This window comes from Cryptosporidium muris, genomic scaffold (genome assembly GCF_000006515.1).
Source record: "Cryptosporidium muris RN66 scf_1106632373407 genomic scaffold, whole genome shotgun sequence".
Taxonomy (NCBI): domain Eukaryota; phylum Apicomplexa; class Conoidasida; order Eucoccidiorida; family Cryptosporidiidae; genus Cryptosporidium; species Cryptosporidium muris.
Window position 1 is genome coordinate 552,457 of NW_002196572.1, and position 16,873 is coordinate 569,329.

Genomic DNA, 16,873 nt, shown 5'->3' on the forward strand with positions numbered 1-16,873 from the left:
ATACACTGCAGATTATTCCAAGAAATATTACATTTGTAATAGTAAAACCTTTTTAAATATGTATTATAATCAATCTATAAATATAACAAGCTATTTTGTAATCTTTAAAACTCCATTGTAAGTAATTTAATTTTATATCTATTAGAAGCTTCAGTTTATCTACTAAATTTGCACATATTTAACACATTATTCTATATATTATTCGAAAGTAAATTTAACTTAGAAAGTAGAAAACTAATTTTTGATTTCATGCAAGCATTACAGTACATATTATCTTCTTTAAGAAACTAGTTCCTAAGTTATGTAAAAGCTAAAATTTAGATAGATATTTGTGATAAAATAGCTAAAAACTACTCTTTAAATACCTCTCAGAAATATGTATAACATTACATATAATTTAGTCAACTCAAAGTGTCCTCCTTTTTCAATATTCAATAGGCTGCCTCTTAAATTTAAACCTGCCAAGGCATATGGGAAAAGAAGTCACCTTATGTTTAGGGGATAATATGCTATCGTTATCATTATGTTTATTTACATCTGTGTAATATCAAACCCAAGAGATTCTTCTTACTCCAGTATTATTAGATTAGGATACTAACATAGTTGCATGATTAGCGCCGTCTCCTAAACACTAAATTGTTATACTGAAGGGGGATAATTAATATGGACTCTTATTGTATCGACACAAAAAAGTAGCCTTGCACTATTTTTAGTAGTAGCAATTCTTCTTATTTAGCAAGAAAGGAAACATTTGTCAGGACCTTATTTGAGTATACTAACTTTAGACTGAATTTGGCTATCTCATTTTGATTGACAGAAATGAGTAATTTAAGTAGATGTGAAAAGTTACAGAAGCTCAGAACTCTAATGAAACAGTTCGAAATTGATGCTTATATTATTCCTTCTAGTGATCCACATATGTCTGAGTATCCACCATCTTGGTACAAACGTCGCGAATTCATGACTGGTTTTAGTGGCTCGGAAGGTGTGTGCTTAATCACCGACAAATGTGCTATGTTATATGTAGATGGAAGGTACACTGTTGAAGCTAGTAGTGTTGCTCCTCCTGAATTCCAAGTATATGAGGTCAAAAATAGTTTTTATTGGCATATAGTTGATTTACTTAAAACAAGTAAGTTTATTGGCAATCTAGGTATTGATATGCAAGTAACTTCTTGGAGAGTATATGAAGCTATTATTAAATATATTAAAGAAGCTGAAGAAACCTCAAGCGGAGAATTTAAAGTTAGTTTAAAACTACTTGAAACAAACTTAGTTGATTTAATCTGGACTGATAAGCAAAGTCTCATGGTTTCTAGCAACCCTATTTTTATACACGAAATAGAATATACTGGTGAAACATCGGTATCTAAAATTCGGAAGATATTAGAAATAATGCAACAAGAAAAATCGTCAATTCTAACTATTTGTGATATAAGCGAAATTGCTTGGATCCTTAATCTTAGAGGATCTGATGTAGAATATAGCCCACTATTTGCTTCTTTTCTTATCCTTCAAAGGTTTAATGATGAGAGGAATAAACCTAGTTCAGAAATTCCATATAAAGTTAAATTCTTTGTGGATAAGATGAAGGTTACTCAGGAAGTTTTGGATTATTTATATTGTGAATTTTGCAAAAATATCCAAATATTCTCAATAGAAGACTTTATAAAAGAACTAAAATCTACTGTTGAATGTGCAACTTTATCTTTTTCTAATGATAACATGTCTAAAATTTGGCTTCCACAATCAGAATGCAATTTAGCTGTTTACAATGCAGCATTGGAAACTATCAAAGAAAATATAGATAGTACTTCATATCCATGTGGGTCTATCTATGAATTGTTTCATGATACTAAATTATCTAGTCACTTACTAACTAAAATGTCTATTGTAGAGTACTTTCGTAGCAAGAAAAATGAAGTTGAGTTGGATGGAATGCGTAGCTGCCATCGCTATGATGGTCTAGCCTTGAGCAGATTTCTTTACTATTTGGACTGTTCTTGTATGGATGATTCAATATTTAACAATAAAACAACTGAGTGGGATTTATCTGAAAAATTATACAGATTACGTGAAGAGCAACCACTCTATAAGTACCCAAGTTTTCCAACCATATCTTCTATTGGATCCAATGGTGCGATAATCCACTATAGGCCTAGTGAAGAAAATAGTAAGGTAATTCAATCTACAATGTATCTATGTGACTCAGGTGGACAATATCTTACTGGGACAACAGATGTTACTAGAACTTTGTTTTTATTTAAAAATAATGGAAGTACAAGACCTACACCAAAACAAATAGATTCATTTACTCGTGTACTAGTGGGATTTATCCGTCTAAACAAGACAATATTTCCTAGTGGTACAACTGGTGGAGATTTAGATATAATTGCACGCTTAAGTCTATGGGAGGTTGGATTAGACTATTCACATAGTACTGGGCATGGGGTTGGGTCTTTTCTTTGTGTACATGAAGGCCCCTATGGAATTTATAAAACAAGAGATTTCACAAAGTCCTTATCTCTAGAGCCTGGGATGGTTTTATCTATAGAACCAGGATACTATGAAGTTGATAATTTTGGTATTAGGATTGAAAATTTGGTAGAAGTTGTGGCTATTGAGACTGAAAATGACTCAAATGGACAGTTTCTTGGTTTTAAACCTTTAACTTATGCTCCCATTCAAAAGGAACTAATTGATCTCTCAATTTTATCTCATGATGAGATCGAATGGCTTAATTGGTATCACTCAAAAGTCTTGGAAAATATAGAACCACTTATTGAAAATGACTTAGAGTTCTTATCTTGGCTTGTTACTAAATGTGCCCCTATAACTAAAGAACTAAATAAGAAACCTACTCCACAAACCTTGTATCAATAAAGAAATTTGGTGATAAGACAGATGTCTAGTATTTGTAATGTTTGTAGTATTGTTAATTTATGTGAACTTTCATGTCTTATATAATATTTTATTGTCAACTATAATTCTATAATAAAATACCTTCAGTTACAAGTTTTTCTCTTAAACTGTTAAGCTCGTTCAATGAAGATTTTTTTGCACTTTGTGATTTAAGATCCTCTACATTGTTTTTTTTTAAATCTTCAAATGATGCAACTGTTGAATTATAATTTGTACTCTCCCTTGATAAAATAACTGGTTTTTGAGTTAAATTATCCATCTTCAGTTTATTGCATCGTTCTTCCAACTCACTGACTTCATTAACTATGGAACTAGCCCATCCAGAAGGGTTCTTGATATTTACTGCATGATTACCACTTGCAGCAAAGCTATTTTTAGTGCCAGAAGTTCTGTAACTCACCTCTCTCATGCTCTCTACATTTCTATGTACTATTCTCTTGTTAAGACTCTTCATATCATTTTTTAAGCTTTGATTCTCCTTCTTAAGCCTTTTGTTTTCATTTCTAAGAGTTATCACTTCATTTCTAATAAATATTGGATCGGCATCATTGAATCCAGTAGTACTAGAAAACTGTGGAAAGCCTGCCTGAATTCCAATACTTCTTTTTATAAACTTATCTATTCTTTTTATGATACTCGAGTTGGATTCAATGTCATTTTTATTGTCTTCAGAGCCATGTACCATTTCCTCAGCAATTTTGTGTGAAAGTTTTGGTATAATGGATCTACATATCTCAAAGACTATTAACTTTTGATCTTCTGAGATAACCTCACTGTTTTCTTTGGTACTTAATTCATTAATTTCTGAATCTAAATGAGCATTTAGTAACTCAAGTGATATGTCTTCATCAGCTGGCACACTCTTATAGGTGGAGTCAATTCTCATTATTGCATTGTTTGTAAGTTTCAACGCATCATTTTCTTTAAGAGTATTATGCAAATCTGAAAATAGCTTGTCCTTTATTTCAGTTAAAGATCTAATTTCATCTTCAGCTATTTTTAGTTGTTCAGTTTGAAATTTCTCAAGTTCCGCGAATTTATCTGAAGCTTTATTTAATTCACTTTCAAGTTCAATACACTTCTGTCTATAAACTCCATAATTAACTAGTTGCCTATTAGCTTCTTCTAGCTCTTCTTCTAGTATCCCTACTTTATTTTGCAAAATACATACTTCTTTTTGTTTTGCACTTTCTAGAGGTATACTCTTTAAATATGGTATTTGAGCAGATAGTGCCAAAGATTCCAGTTTATACTTGCAAAGCAGTGTTGAATTGATTCCCAGTTTATCTTTTAAAGAATCTATTTCTTTCTTTAGTACTTCATTAGATGCCAATGCTTTATCTAATTCCAAATGGACTTCTTCTTGGTGTCTTTCAGATGCACGTAATAGTTCTGAAACCTGTATCTGTAATTCAATGTATTCTGGGTTTAAATTATTCTTTGTATTAACTGAGTTAGGCAATGGTATATAGTCATTAGTTTTTACGCAATCTTTCTCATTAACTAAGTGATTCTTAAGCTCCTCAATACCTAGTTCTTCAGATTGAATATTCAAATTTACGACATTTTTTTTTTCACTTAAGCCAAACAGCTTAATTCCTGAAAAGTCATTTTTATCCTCACGGTTATGGCTCATATTTCTAGGTGTGGACCAGCTCAACAAGGTGTCATCAGTTAGTATGTTGCTATATTCATCACTATTTAATTCATACTCTCTTTCAATATCAAAATCTCCAAATTTCGGAGATTGGAATTCCTTATCACTAGATTCGCCATCATATTCTTCTAAGCTATTCCAAATCTGATCCTCAGATAGTGCTATTTCCAATTCTTCCATAGCAAATTTGTTTTAAGTTCTCATCTCTATGTGTGTCATTAATAAATCTACATAACTTTATAACCTGATAGGTTAAGTAGTCCAAGCTGACCTCTTTATAAGACATGACGCTACGTGCCCAGCCCACAAAAACATTGACAAAAAATAGATCTTCAATACACAACTCTTTATCCAGTACAAAAGTGCTTATTTTGGATATTTTCTGTTGTTATTGCATTATTTGTCACTTGTCTTATGTTAACATTAGAGTAGTAATATATTCACTATTTTATATTATCGGAAGCTAAAGTCTTGAGTAGCTTCCGAGTTAGATCTAATCTCACGGAAGATTTGTTAAGACTCCCATCTTTAAAGTCCGGAAATACACTAGAGCTTTTAGTCTTCCTAATAGACCTTAAAATAGCTGATTTCTGATTTCTTCTAATCCTCATATTATCAGATTTCATGGAGGATTTCTGGTGTGACCTGGGGTTGTTTAGAGTGTCATTCTTATCTTGTAAATATATTGCACTATTGTTAGTTAAGCTGTCTAGCTTATTATTACTCTGCAATTTACTTGCATTACTCTCTAGAAGTATAGACTTCCGATATTCCTCCTCTGTATCTGAGTAATATTCATCACTGTCGCTACTAATATGAGTTTCCATAGTAGAATCTGCTATCATCTCAGATATCCAAGGTTTTGATGTGTAATTAACTTGCTTAGAAGATGCCACTGAGTTCGAATTATCCAAACATATAATAGACTCAATGTCTGGAGTTAGTTTACCACTACAGATCAAAGTTGCAAATTCAGTCATTAGTTTGGGATTTAGAATAGAAAGAGGATGTTCTGTAATAATCTTCCTTAATACAGTTTGGAGTCTAAGAGATGTAACTGCATCGTTTAGTAAATTATCCTGAACCATTAGTCCAGCACTCTTTTCCTCATAAATTAGGCTTTTTACAATATTTAGCATCTGATGGATCTCATAACTTTTCAATATATTTGCTGCTTGATTTACAATAGCTAGCGAGTCTACTTTGATAGAATTTAGCAAACAAATATAAAGATAATCTAAACGCAATATTGACTGGATTATCCATCGACGACATAAAGTATGTAGTCTAATTCTAAGTTCATGGACATTCTCTATATATTGTTTCAAATACACTTGGTCTTCAATAACTTTGGTGCTTTGTAAAGATTCGTGTTTCTGCAAAAGATTGTTGGATAAATCTTGTAGTTTTCCTATTTTATCAAAAAGTTTCCTCAAAACTTTGACAAATACATTATTTGAATTAGATTGTTGATTAAAATCTTGATCAGTACAAGGTTTAAAGCTGTTCAATAGTAAAAGAATCGAATAGAGCGATCTTTTTGTGAAAGTTAGAGGGCTATAGAGTAATTTCTTATAACTTGATTTCACTTGCCTAGATAGAACAATACAAAGATTTGGTTGTAAACTATTCAAACAATTGTATATTTCTATATATTCTTCATACTGTTTAATTTTGTTTTCAGAAATAGATAGCAGTAGGGGCATGTAGATCCTAAATAGCTTGTATATCAATAAGAAGATGTCCCAGAGTTTTTGGGAATACGCGCAATACAGAATTTTACCAAGTTTATTATAGGATATCTAGCCTTCAAGCTACTAGGTCAAATGGAAAGGGTTGAGAGAATTCTTTTCAGCTCAGATAGCATAGAGTTCTTATATAATTACAAATCAGTTAAGGATGAAGAGGTTATAAACTTTACACTCAATGTCCAGGATACAACTCAAGCAACAGTGGACAAATTAGAATCATTAAATTGTGTAAGAAATATAATTAAAAACATATTATGCAATTGGAAAAGTGCCAGACAACTTTGTGAAAGCAGTAATCAGCTTATGGAATACTTAGAATCTGTAGAAACATCTCTTTTAAAAGTAAAAAGCAACATATCCGAATTCACAGTAAAAGTTGATGATGTTAAGATAAGATTTGACGAATTACAGGATACAGTGAAGAATTTGAAACAACTTTATGAATTAATTTCGGTGTATATTAATCAAATATTGATCACTCCAGATATTATTGAAAAAATCTTAAAGGGAAATATAGATGAATACTTTATATCGCTAGTAGAGGATATTGAAAAAAGATTTGAAAGAGCTAATCATGAAGGGCTTAGATCAGAACCATCTGTACAAGATGCATTACCTATTATAAAATCTACATTAAATATTTCTAGGCAGAGGATCTATAACAATTTATACAATATACTTGTGGAATCAACTAAGAAACCTATAGAAGGTTGCAGATTCCTCAAAGTTCTAAACAATAAATTACTAGCTAAAGAAAAGATGAATAAATATTTGAGACAAAGTAAACTTGATATGAGTAATATTAAGATAATATACTGCAAGAATATATGCGATAGTGTATTGAGTAAGGTTCTAGAAGACTTTGTAAAACTCATTAACCTCAAGAAAAAAGGTATGGATGAACCTATTACATACAAAGACTACGATAAAACAAAATGTTCTTTAACTGAACGTGACGAAATATTATATACAGCATACGTAAATGACGAAAATAGTTATCAAGAGGAAGACCTGAAGTCAAATAATTTAAGGAATCAATACTTTGTAGAAGAGATTTACTACAAGACTCATAAAGTATTATGTAATATATTCCTTGAGGAATACGAGTTCTGTAAGAGGTTTTTTCAAGAACCTTTAAATGAGATTTTGTTACAAATATTTTCACAATATCTAGACAAGTTCATATATTTCATTGAAAATAATTTGTTCAAAAATTGCAATGATGTAATGGGGATATTATTAGCGAATTGTATTCGTGTAAAAGCAACAAGTTATATCTTAGAAAAAATAGATGACACTAATAAAGATAGTGACAAGAATATAATCTTAAAGTATTTTAATAAACAGTCATCATTATTTTTGAATGTGTTTGAAAAAGCTATGATATTCCATATAAACAGTTTATCAACATTTTCAAACAAAGACTTTTTGCAAAGTACAAGTGGTTCTCAGCAGTACTATCCTCATTTCATACCTAGGAGAGTTGCAGAATTAGTTTATTTAACTTCAAAATTAGCTGACAAATGTTGTTCAGATATTGAAAAGCAATTTATAAGTAGAGTCTTATCTAGGCTACAGCAGGCCATTGCTATTTGGTTAAAATCTATTGGTTCTATAATAACTGCAAGTGAAGAATTTTCTCAAGTAGAAGTCAATTGTATTTTTGTGGTAAATAATGTCGATCTAATCTTCTCAATTATTCAAGATGGCACTTTTTTAGATATTTTTCAACATATTTTTAGAGAATATAGCCAAAAATATATAGATTATCGCTTGCAATATTATTACCCACAACTGAATAGGTACACTACAAATGAAACTTTAGAAATTTCAATATGTGAATCAAAAATTTTACGTGAAAATTTCTACAAAAGTTGGGCAAGTAACTTGGACTATGAATTTCACTTAATTGTTCAATCTTTCTCCAATTTCAGCACAGTAGAAGAAATCATTAGACTTTTTGGCACTACTTTAGCAACAAGATATTCTAATTTCCTTAATTGCATGTCGAAATATGATCAAGATGAAGATATTAATAAATATAAAGTAGATCCTGACTTAATACTAGAGCATATCCAGAAATGTCTTTACCCACAACTTTAGTTATATATTATTAACTTTATATTATATTTCTAACTATACCACTAAAGTATATAGTTTGATCTTACTGTCAACATAAAGTTTCAAATCGCCACTTAGTAACTGTATTCCTAATGTTGGAATACTAAGCATTCCTTGGGGATATTAAATAATATAGTTTATATAAATTGAGTATCAGGCGTGCTAGCGGGCTTGGTCTAGGTGGTTATGACGCTCGCTTTACACGCGAGAGGTCACGAGTTCGAGTCTCGTAGCCCGTACTTTTTAGCAAGTGACTTTACTCCCCCCCCCCTTACAGAATTATTTGTTACACCACCTTCCACTCATAAGGGCAGAGTCTCATTTTAAAATACAATTATTTAGTAGAGATATTCTCTAGAAGACCTAGCACTACTATCTAACTAAAATATTACTAGTCAATTACTTTTAGGTTTAAGTCTAGTAGGACATATTTTAGACATTATCCTGCAATTAAAAACCTTAATGTACTCATAAATCGAAATGAATAGTTGGTAATTAAACAATCTAGTCGATTTTCTTATGATGCATTCATCACTATTTCCGGAGATATTCTTAATTATAACCTTACTCTAACAAAAATTAGTGAGTAGTTCAAGAAAAAAAAACAACAGGAGTCACGGACTTACCATTTTTCTGCTTTTATTTTGATATTTCGACAACTCTTTCAAAGCATGATAATGTAACTTCTTTAAGGCAGTATTTTCAGGTTCAATTTTCAAAGCAAATTCCAGTGTTTCAATACATAACTTGTATTCCAAAGTATAGAATAACGCCTCAGCTTTACGATATAGAGCCTTTATATTTTTATGTTCACTAGATAACACTGAATCTGCATATTTAATTGCAGTCTTATAATCTTTTAATTTAAGATAGCCCATTGCTAAGTTATTTTCTATTTGCAATTTCATACATTGAACATCTTCCAACTTGTCAGGTTGAGTTTCATATATTTTTTTGTCAAGTATGTAACAGCAGGATCTATACGCTCTAAGCCATAATTCTATTGCTTTATTAAATTCCCCTTGTGAATAAGCCTTAAAAGAGATAAAGTAAAGAAAACTGAGTAGAGTACTGCCAAACTTGATATTAATTCACGCACCTCATTCCCTTGGTCCTTTGCGTTTGGAGGATAATCCTCCTCTTTCTCGATACTTTCATCTAGCTTTATATCACCTATATCATCTTCTTTATCTGACTCAAGTATACTATCTATATCTAAGTTTTGAGACATAGTTGTCATTTTAAACTACTCAATTTTTTTCTACAGCTCGCAAAACAAACATAATCGAAGCAAGGCGGTGCACTTATATAAATAAATTCACACGAGTTTACTACTGAAGCTTAATTGGTTTAGTAAGTAATAAAGAAGAATTGATAGATGATACAGGAATATTATGTAGGATAACAGTAGAAATACCACATATACAGTAGCTATTATAAAGTTCAAGACTATTTACTTATCAGTGCAATATCTTCAAATCTTAAATATAAGAATTCCCGGAAAGGAAGATAAGTTATTAGTCATACTTAAAGGCTAAAAAGAGCCCTAAAGCTTATTTATATCTAACTTATTGTGTATAGATGATGGAGTTTCTGCCAAAAAACTAAATACAGTGCATGACTGAGTTAGCTTATTATAGACTAGAGATAAGTGTACTAAAGAAGTACTTGCAAATATTGAGATTTTAACGAGATACCTCCTTTTAGAAAAGAGAAGAAAGAAAACGAACTACTTGTTTTATTAGCTAATACAATCCACACGTCTAGTCTATAGCGTCATGTCGTATATTGTCTCGTCTCATCATAATGCAGGTACCATGAGATACCTATACATACATGCTTTTCGCTGCATTCTTAAAGTATCGTGGATATGATTCTGATACCTCTATTTGTACAAGAACTGAGAATTATTGAGTAGCTATTAAAGTAGCTTAATTTCGGTGCAGTTTGGAAGCTCTTAGTAAATTTATGTACTAAGCTAGACTAGTTGAGATGGACTGATCAATATAAGCAACAAAACGTCACTTTTTCTTTTGTATTTTTTCTTTCCATTATAATGGATTCCTCAAATATTAGGGAAAACTCACTGAAATCAGAATTTGATTCACTAATGGGATGGCCTGGAAGTGATATTAATGGGTCTGGGCATTCATATGATGAGATATACTCAAATGGTATTGGATCTATTTTTACAATGCCACAATTTCATGAGCTAACTCCTTTATCAGGAAGTGTCGAAGAAGATATTTGGATGTTATCAGAATTTAGTGGGAATACAGTACCCGATAGTCATCATCAGAATAGTATATCAGGAGTACAGATTATATGTGATTCAGATACTGGAATATCACCTAACTACTGGCAAGAAGATTTAAATACACAGCAAATAGGGAAAAATTATATATTAATGTCACCTAGTTCTATATCTACTGAAAAGCATAGTTCAGAGTCCCTAATAGTAGATGAATCTATGGGACACTTCAAGGGGTCAAACTCTGACATATCTTCAGTTTCACATGCATCTACACTTCGTGGAGTTTGGGTTGTGCCAACACACAATACAGATATACAAGGTAAGCCAACACCTAAAATAGAAAACTTATCATCAGATGACCTCTCTTCATGTATAAATACGAGTTATTCTGAGAAAAGACGAAGAATCCACTTTTCTCGTCATAGATTTAATGATTCTGTGGATCGTACTTCCACTGCAAAATTTAAAGGAAGCAACATTGCTAAATTAAAAAATACAGACCATGGACTCTCCATGCTAATTGCTTCTGGAGGAGCACCATTAGGTAGGCTAGAGGATATAGATGGTGTTGAGTGGTGCCCTGATAGACAGTCATGGAAAGTAACAGGACATACTGGTATTTCATGGTGTGTAAGACGAAAAACTTGGCGAGTGTGGTTTATTACTCCCAATGGAACAAGAGCTACAAGATCATTTAACCCGAAGGAACACGGGACGGTGGCAACAGCCCTCAAAGCTGCTATTGAATTTCTGGAATATAAAAGAGCAGAGAAAAGTCATTTGCAAAAAAGTACAAGAGTTAGAATGAGACGTAATACAACATCTTTATTTCCTTCTCCAGAGTTATCAGGTATTAGCCACTCTAAATCAAGAGAGTCAATGATGGGATATCAAAGACCCAAATTTGATCCAAATTTAATTAATTAATATATAAATTCTTTATATAACATGTAAGCTTTCTGAATGGCTAGCGTGGAGAGCTCTAAAAAGAGATATACCATTAGAATTTCCTAGCAGGTCAATAAGCTTCTTCTGAGTTGCATTGCTTAGATCTCTAAGCGATTTAAAGTTTGATATAACAAGATGAATATTTCTTGTATTAACTCCTGGTAATTGTCTTAATAGTGATGTTGCATAATAACTAGATTTTGAAGCATCTGAAGCCCTCTTCCTCTTTTTCACTTGTTTGTCTTCTTCATATAATAAATTTGTATCTAAAGATACAGCTGAATTTTCATCTGGTTCTTCTCTGCCATGCTTAAGGAATGCAATTGATGAAGCCGAGAATGAAGCGCTACAACTCCATATAATTTTGACATTTGGGAAGTGCCGAATTAGTAGAATAAGTTTGTTGTATATATCTGCAAGGTTAAATGGTAATGGAGAAAAACCTGACTGCCGATTTTTCCATTTAATATAGCCCAGACCGTGTATAAATTCTATTAATATTGTAGGAATACTATAATGTGTAGTTAGCCACTGCATTTGTGTATACAATCTACCACTGTTCAAAGAATTTATGAGATCTTGGATGGACTTTCTTTCAATACAGATGTCCCGAGATATAACATAGTCACCAACTGCTAAGGTAACTGGAATCACCTCAATTCCTTTACAATAAAGCTGATAGGGTAAAGAAGATCTGAACTCCCGAATATCAACAACAACTTTCTGAACATGCATAACTTGTAGTCGTCCCGCATGTCTTGAGGATCCCAGTGAATAATTTAAATGGTTTATCACATCATCTTCGGATATCTCATTTAAAGGAACGACTAATGTTCTCTTGTGCCTGATTAAAATTTCCCATGACCCTTGTTCAACTTTCATAGTATTAATGAAGCGCTCCTATGGAAGAGGATATTTAGGTATTTTTATTTCCTAAGATTTTTCAAGAGTGAGAATTACTTACATGATTAAATGATCCTTGATATGTTAAGATTGTAACTTTTAAACTTGAAGACTTATTAAGCCTTCCTGAAGCATTAAAAAACTCAATTTCTCGTAAAGTGGCAACTTCAGGATCTAGCAAAATAATGTGATGTGGTTGCTTAGATTGAAGTTGATTAGAAAATTTACCTATAAAATATAGATTACTCAAATACTATAATCATTAAATTCAAATTATTTTAAAGACACTCACCTGATATGAAGGAGCATGGAGTAGTTATTATAATTATTGGTTCAATTTTGAATCTTTCTCTAATTTGTCTGAACAAATCTGTATCGGAATCTCCAGAATATTCAACACAAGGAATACTTGTAATTGTGGCTGTATTTGAAAGCTGACCTTCTCTTTGACTTTGCCTTTCAAGAATAAGACTAATTGCAGCTCTGAGTTGGTTTATATTTCTATTTAAAGAAGTAGAACATGGTATATTACTTAAAGAATTAGTATTATTTCTTACTTTCGATAGTGTATCAGTTAGCAAGGAGTTACAATCGTTATTTAGACGATTACAAAAGTCACGGAAGTGATTCAGTGCCAGCTGCTGAGGTCCATAATTTACTAGATAGGAGATATCACTTATAATATCATATTGGTCATCTGGTACTACAATCATGACCTTGTAGAGAGGTAGATTTGTATGCTCGCAATCTATTCTGGAGATGATTCTTGGATTGTAGAACTGGTCATCTTCTTCTAATTGTCCATCTGTTACTAAATCTTTCTCTATGTTCTCCTCACAACTTACTGAGTTTGCTTGTTTTTCTATATTTAGAGACATTTCATTTATAGATTTCTCTGTTAGATCTACTCCAATATTTTCTAATACATCAACAAGCTCTATATATAGTGGGTTCACTTCTAAAGAAAGCTGAACACTATTTGTAGTACCTTTAGATATGCCCTTTCTACTAATTATTTGAAAAACTCTATCTCTTGAAGCTTTATACATAGCCTCAAATTCAACTGTGAGGTACCAAGAGAAATCAAGACTCTGAGTGCATCTTAGAACTTCAGTATAATAAAAAAAGGTAACGGCATCTAAACGATGAAGTAAGCTTAATAAACGTCTAAAAGTAACAATATCTCTAGATATATTTCGCAAATGTAGTGACATCTGATTCCACTTTGTTTGTGTTGCTTCTTCTATACAGTTTTGAAAATTTCTTACAGAGGAAAATAAAGTATCAGTTAAAGAAATATCTGCATCAGAGTTGATTTTCTTTAGTTCATTGAATCCCTTTTCAATAAGTAATATAATATAGCGCTGAACTGTTGTAAAATTGTCTGTCGGTTTTACAGCTCTTTCAGTAACATCAACAGATCCATGTTCTACGAGACTTTTCTCCACAGCTTCATGCGACCTAGGGTAAAGGCACAAAATTGTTGTACCAATATGTTTCATTGCTATACCAGGGCCAAAGTAGCCGATTTTTAGAAGTTCAGGTCTCTGCGATAGTCCCTTGATAAAGCCATTAGGGTTCTTTTGTTTGTACACTTGTAGAATAAAAGCATCATTCCAGTTCTTGTTATTTAAACTCTCTGCATTCATAACAATAATCCCTTCAACTTTAGTGAAATCTAGTTTTCCAGAAAGAGCGTCAGTTGTTAGAATTCTAGATGTAATCATAAAAGTCCCTCCAGATTCATAGATATTTAGCCTTTTAGATAAGGAAATATCTGCTGTAATTGGATCGACTAGATTTGTCTTACCAAGGCCATTTCCTTGTAAATATGACCTATCCATTTTATCTAAAATTCTTGCACGTTCATTTAGACACTCAACCTCGATATTAGTCATGTTTAAAAGAATTACACTTTTGCATCGTTTCTCGTGATTTATTTCCTTAAGAAAGTAATATATAATGTCATTTAACCCTAATCCTCTACTGAAAATGACTAAACATAGTCTATTCTTAATAAGGTCATTGAGTATACATTTCTGGTAATACAACATATATTTATTGTCTATCTACCATTAACTTACAGCTCTACTAAAAGAATTTCAAGAAGAGCCCACGCAGGGGATCGAACCCTGGATATCTCGCTTACGAAGCGAACGCATTGCCACTATGCTACGAAGGCCACCGTACTGGGGGCCTTCCCTGTGATACCCACGACTTTCACAGTGCATGTTTATATATTAGTAAGGGGCACCCAAAAAAAATTTAAGAGACAAGAAATTAAGACATCTTAAGAATTGACATCCCAATATATTTCGCACTAACTACTGAGATGACCTATTTACTTCTGGAGGCCTCATAATTTCCTATTTACTACGTCCAGTGGCAATGTATCCACAGCTCCTAAAAAACTTGCTTCGTCAAGGTCTATTTTTTCATAAATAGGGAGTGACTATGCAGCATAAAGAATAAGCTACAAAGTAAACGTACTCCATACTACTTAATAGAGTTGTCTATATATATAAGGCTGTTCTCATCTAAGTCCAAATAAAATAAAGGTAGCTACTAAGACCTCTTTATTCGGAGTAACTTACCATATATAAATAGTGTAGAAATCACGAAGAGCACACTCAACTTTCTCTCGTAGCTCAGTTCGGTCAGAGCGTCGGTCTTATGAGCCGAAGGTCGCGAGTTCGATCCTCGCCGGGAGAACTTTTTCTGCCATTGGAATACAAAGAGGTTAGGAGTTTTTTTAGAACTTGCTTTAAATGAAACTGTAAGTCTATACTTAAGCTAGATTAATACAACACTCTTATTTACTCATCACTTTCCTCATCCTCCTCTATCTTAGGTCTAACTTTTGTTACTTGTTTTGCACTATCACCTCCATCTTGAGTAGTAAAAATAGCATCTGGATCAGAAATTAAAGATGTAATGCACTCTACACAAATTGGTATTGTTTGATACATAGTATTTGAAGTGACTGTAGGTCTACAAAAAGCTGGTGCAAAGATTTCTGCAATCCTTCGTGGACTCATATTGTTAAACCTAGCTTTAGATGTAACAAATGCAAAGAAGTGGACAATAAACATTAAGGAGACCCTTGCGGAAACAGTCAATGTAGCAATTGTTTCTCTGAGCAAGTTAATATAAAATGTGTGCGACAGTTCATTTACTCCAGTTGAGCTTTGCTTTTGTAATAATGCAAATATATTCCTTCCAAGCAGTGGCTCTTCTAGAGCATCCAACAGTAATCTAAAGGCTGAAACTAAAGCTGGGATATCAGAATCTGTGCTTCTAAAAGGATCACCACTATCTATTTCGCCTACAAGGGAATATAAGTTAGAAGCTGATGTTTGCAAAGTGAACAATTCTGGAGTGCATATGACATCTGGCTTAGATAGCTGTTGTGTCAGATCAACTAAAATTTCTGGTACTCGCCCATAATTAGGAACTAGAAAACCATAATTGTTACATAAGTCGACAATATGAAGGGAAAAAACTCTCGGAACTTCAACTCCACTAAGCTCAGCATCATCATGTTGAACCACATATGGTAACCGTGAACAAACTTCCTCGGTAGGGATATTTGGTAAAAAACGACAAAGGTCCTTTATTGTGTCAGCATACTCTAACTTCTTCATGAATTTTGGAGACATATAAGAACTGATTACAGACATAAATGCCCTATTACTAATTCCATAATGAAACATGATGACCTTTTTTAGGTTCTTCTTGAAATCTTTTGGAAGAAGACCATAAAAAGCCTGCAGAAAACCTCCGCTTTTGTCACTAAGAACGTTTGTTCTTGTTAAGCAATAAATAAGTACAAAGTCCTTTTGAACATATTCCTTAGTACTACTGACTGCATATCTCATAGCTTTGTCTAATGCTGAAACATCTGTAGGCAAGAAGCATGCTACCAATACTAGTACAGGACGACCAAGATTATCCTCGCATAAATAGTAGAGAAAACGAGTACCATGATAACTAAAAAAAAAATATGACAAGAAATATTTCGGAAACTTGCAGAGTTAAATTATACAAATTCTTAACATAATACTGTACTCACCTGTTAAATACTTCATTTTTTGCAGATTGGACTATTTTGTCATATATAGTTGGATCAGTCTCTGCATCTGAGTCCATATATAGCTGTGAACTTTGTGACATATTTTCAACTAGTCAGTATCAGTATCTCTCAATTATTTTTGTACTCAGTTCAAAAGGTTCGTGAGGTTTATAGGTGGAGCCCCAGAGCAAGATACTCTTGCATGATGGTGCAAAAGCGTCTTGTCGTGAAATCGTCTAGGTTAC

General features: G+C 32.5%; 8 protein-coding genes and 3 non-coding genes across 11 annotated transcripts, besides 3 other annotated features; 5 read left to right on the plus strand and 6 right to left on the minus strand.

The window, feature by feature from the left end:
• Positions 1–819: 819 nt before the first annotated feature.
• On the plus strand, positions 820–2,883 carry CMU_018020 (Xaa-Pro aminopeptidase 1, putative; the record flags this gene model as incomplete). Its single annotated transcript, XM_002140361.1, has 1 exon — positions 820–2,883. The coding sequence occupies one exon, from the start codon at positions 820–822 to the stop codon at positions 2,881–2,883; it is 2,064 nt and encodes a 687-aa protein (XP_002140397.1).
• Positions 2,884–2,989: 106 nt separating this feature from the next.
• Positions 2,990–4,759, minus strand: CMU_018030 (uncharacterized protein; the record flags this gene model as incomplete). Its single annotated transcript, XM_002140362.1, has 1 exon — positions 2,990–4,759. One exon carries the CDS (start codon positions 4,757–4,759, stop codon positions 2,990–2,992), a length of 1,770 nt encoding a protein of 589 aa, XP_002140398.1.
• Positions 4,760–5,022: 263 nt separating this feature from the next.
• On the minus strand, positions 5,023–6,285 carry CMU_018040 (uncharacterized protein; the record flags this gene model as incomplete). Its single annotated transcript, XM_002140363.1, has 1 exon — positions 5,023–6,285. One exon carries the CDS (start codon positions 6,283–6,285, stop codon positions 5,023–5,025), a length of 1,263 nt encoding a protein of 420 aa, XP_002140399.1.
• Positions 6,286–6,405: 120 nt separating this feature from the next.
• On the plus strand, positions 6,406–8,433 carry CMU_018050 (Vps52 / Sac2 family protein; the record flags this gene model as incomplete). Its single annotated transcript, XM_002140364.1, has 1 exon — positions 6,406–8,433. One exon carries the CDS (start codon positions 6,406–6,408, stop codon positions 8,431–8,433), a length of 2,028 nt encoding a protein of 675 aa, XP_002140400.1.
• Positions 8,434–8,462: a sequence feature (AT_rich).
• Positions 8,463–8,571: 109 nt separating this feature from the next.
• Positions 8,572–8,599: a sequence feature (AT_rich).
• A 17-nt stretch (positions 8,600–8,616) lies between these two features.
• CMU_018060 lies at positions 8,617–8,690 on the plus strand. The gene has a single exon. It is a non-coding gene; the product is annotated as a tRNA-Val (tRNA).
• Positions 8,691–9,065: 375 nt separating this feature from the next.
• Positions 9,066–9,691, minus strand: CMU_018070 (TPR repeat-containing protein; the record flags this gene model as incomplete). Its single annotated transcript, XM_002140365.1, has 2 exons — positions 9,066–9,485; positions 9,551–9,691. The coding sequence occupies 2 exons, from the start codon at positions 9,689–9,691 to the stop codon at positions 9,066–9,068; spliced, it is 561 nt and encodes a 186-aa protein (XP_002140401.1).
• Positions 9,692–10,507: 816 nt separating this feature from the next.
• On the plus strand, positions 10,508–11,632 carry CMU_018080 (AP2 domain-containing protein; the record flags this gene model as incomplete). Its single annotated transcript, XM_002140366.1, has 1 exon — positions 10,508–11,632. One exon carries the CDS (start codon positions 10,508–10,510, stop codon positions 11,630–11,632), a length of 1,125 nt encoding a protein of 374 aa, XP_002140402.1.
• Positions 11,617–11,652: a sequence feature (AT_rich).
• Positions 11,645–14,610, minus strand: CMU_018090 (ERCC4 domain-containing protein; the record flags this gene model as incomplete). Its single annotated transcript, XM_002140367.1, has 3 exons — positions 11,645–12,553; positions 12,618–12,784; positions 12,849–14,610. The coding sequence occupies 3 exons, from the start codon at positions 14,608–14,610 to the stop codon at positions 11,645–11,647; spliced, it is 2,838 nt and encodes a 945-aa protein (XP_002140403.1).
• Positions 14,611–14,666: 56 nt separating this feature from the next.
• On the minus strand, positions 14,667–14,738 carry CMU_018100. Its single transcript has one exon. It is a non-coding gene; the product is annotated as a tRNA-Thr (tRNA).
• A 455-nt stretch (positions 14,739–15,193) lies between these two features.
• On the plus strand, positions 15,194–15,268 carry CMU_018110. The gene has a single exon. It is a non-coding gene; the product is annotated as a tRNA-Ile (tRNA).
• Positions 15,269–15,372: 104 nt separating this feature from the next.
• Positions 15,373–16,729, minus strand: CMU_018120 (RhoGAP domain-containing protein; the record flags this gene model as incomplete). The annotated part of the gene is made up of 2 exons (XM_002140368.1): positions 15,373–16,546; positions 16,629–16,729. 2 exons carry the CDS (start codon positions 16,727–16,729, stop codon positions 15,373–15,375), a joined length of 1,275 nt encoding a protein of 424 aa, XP_002140404.1.
• Between the last annotated feature and the right edge of the window lie 144 nt (positions 16,730–16,873).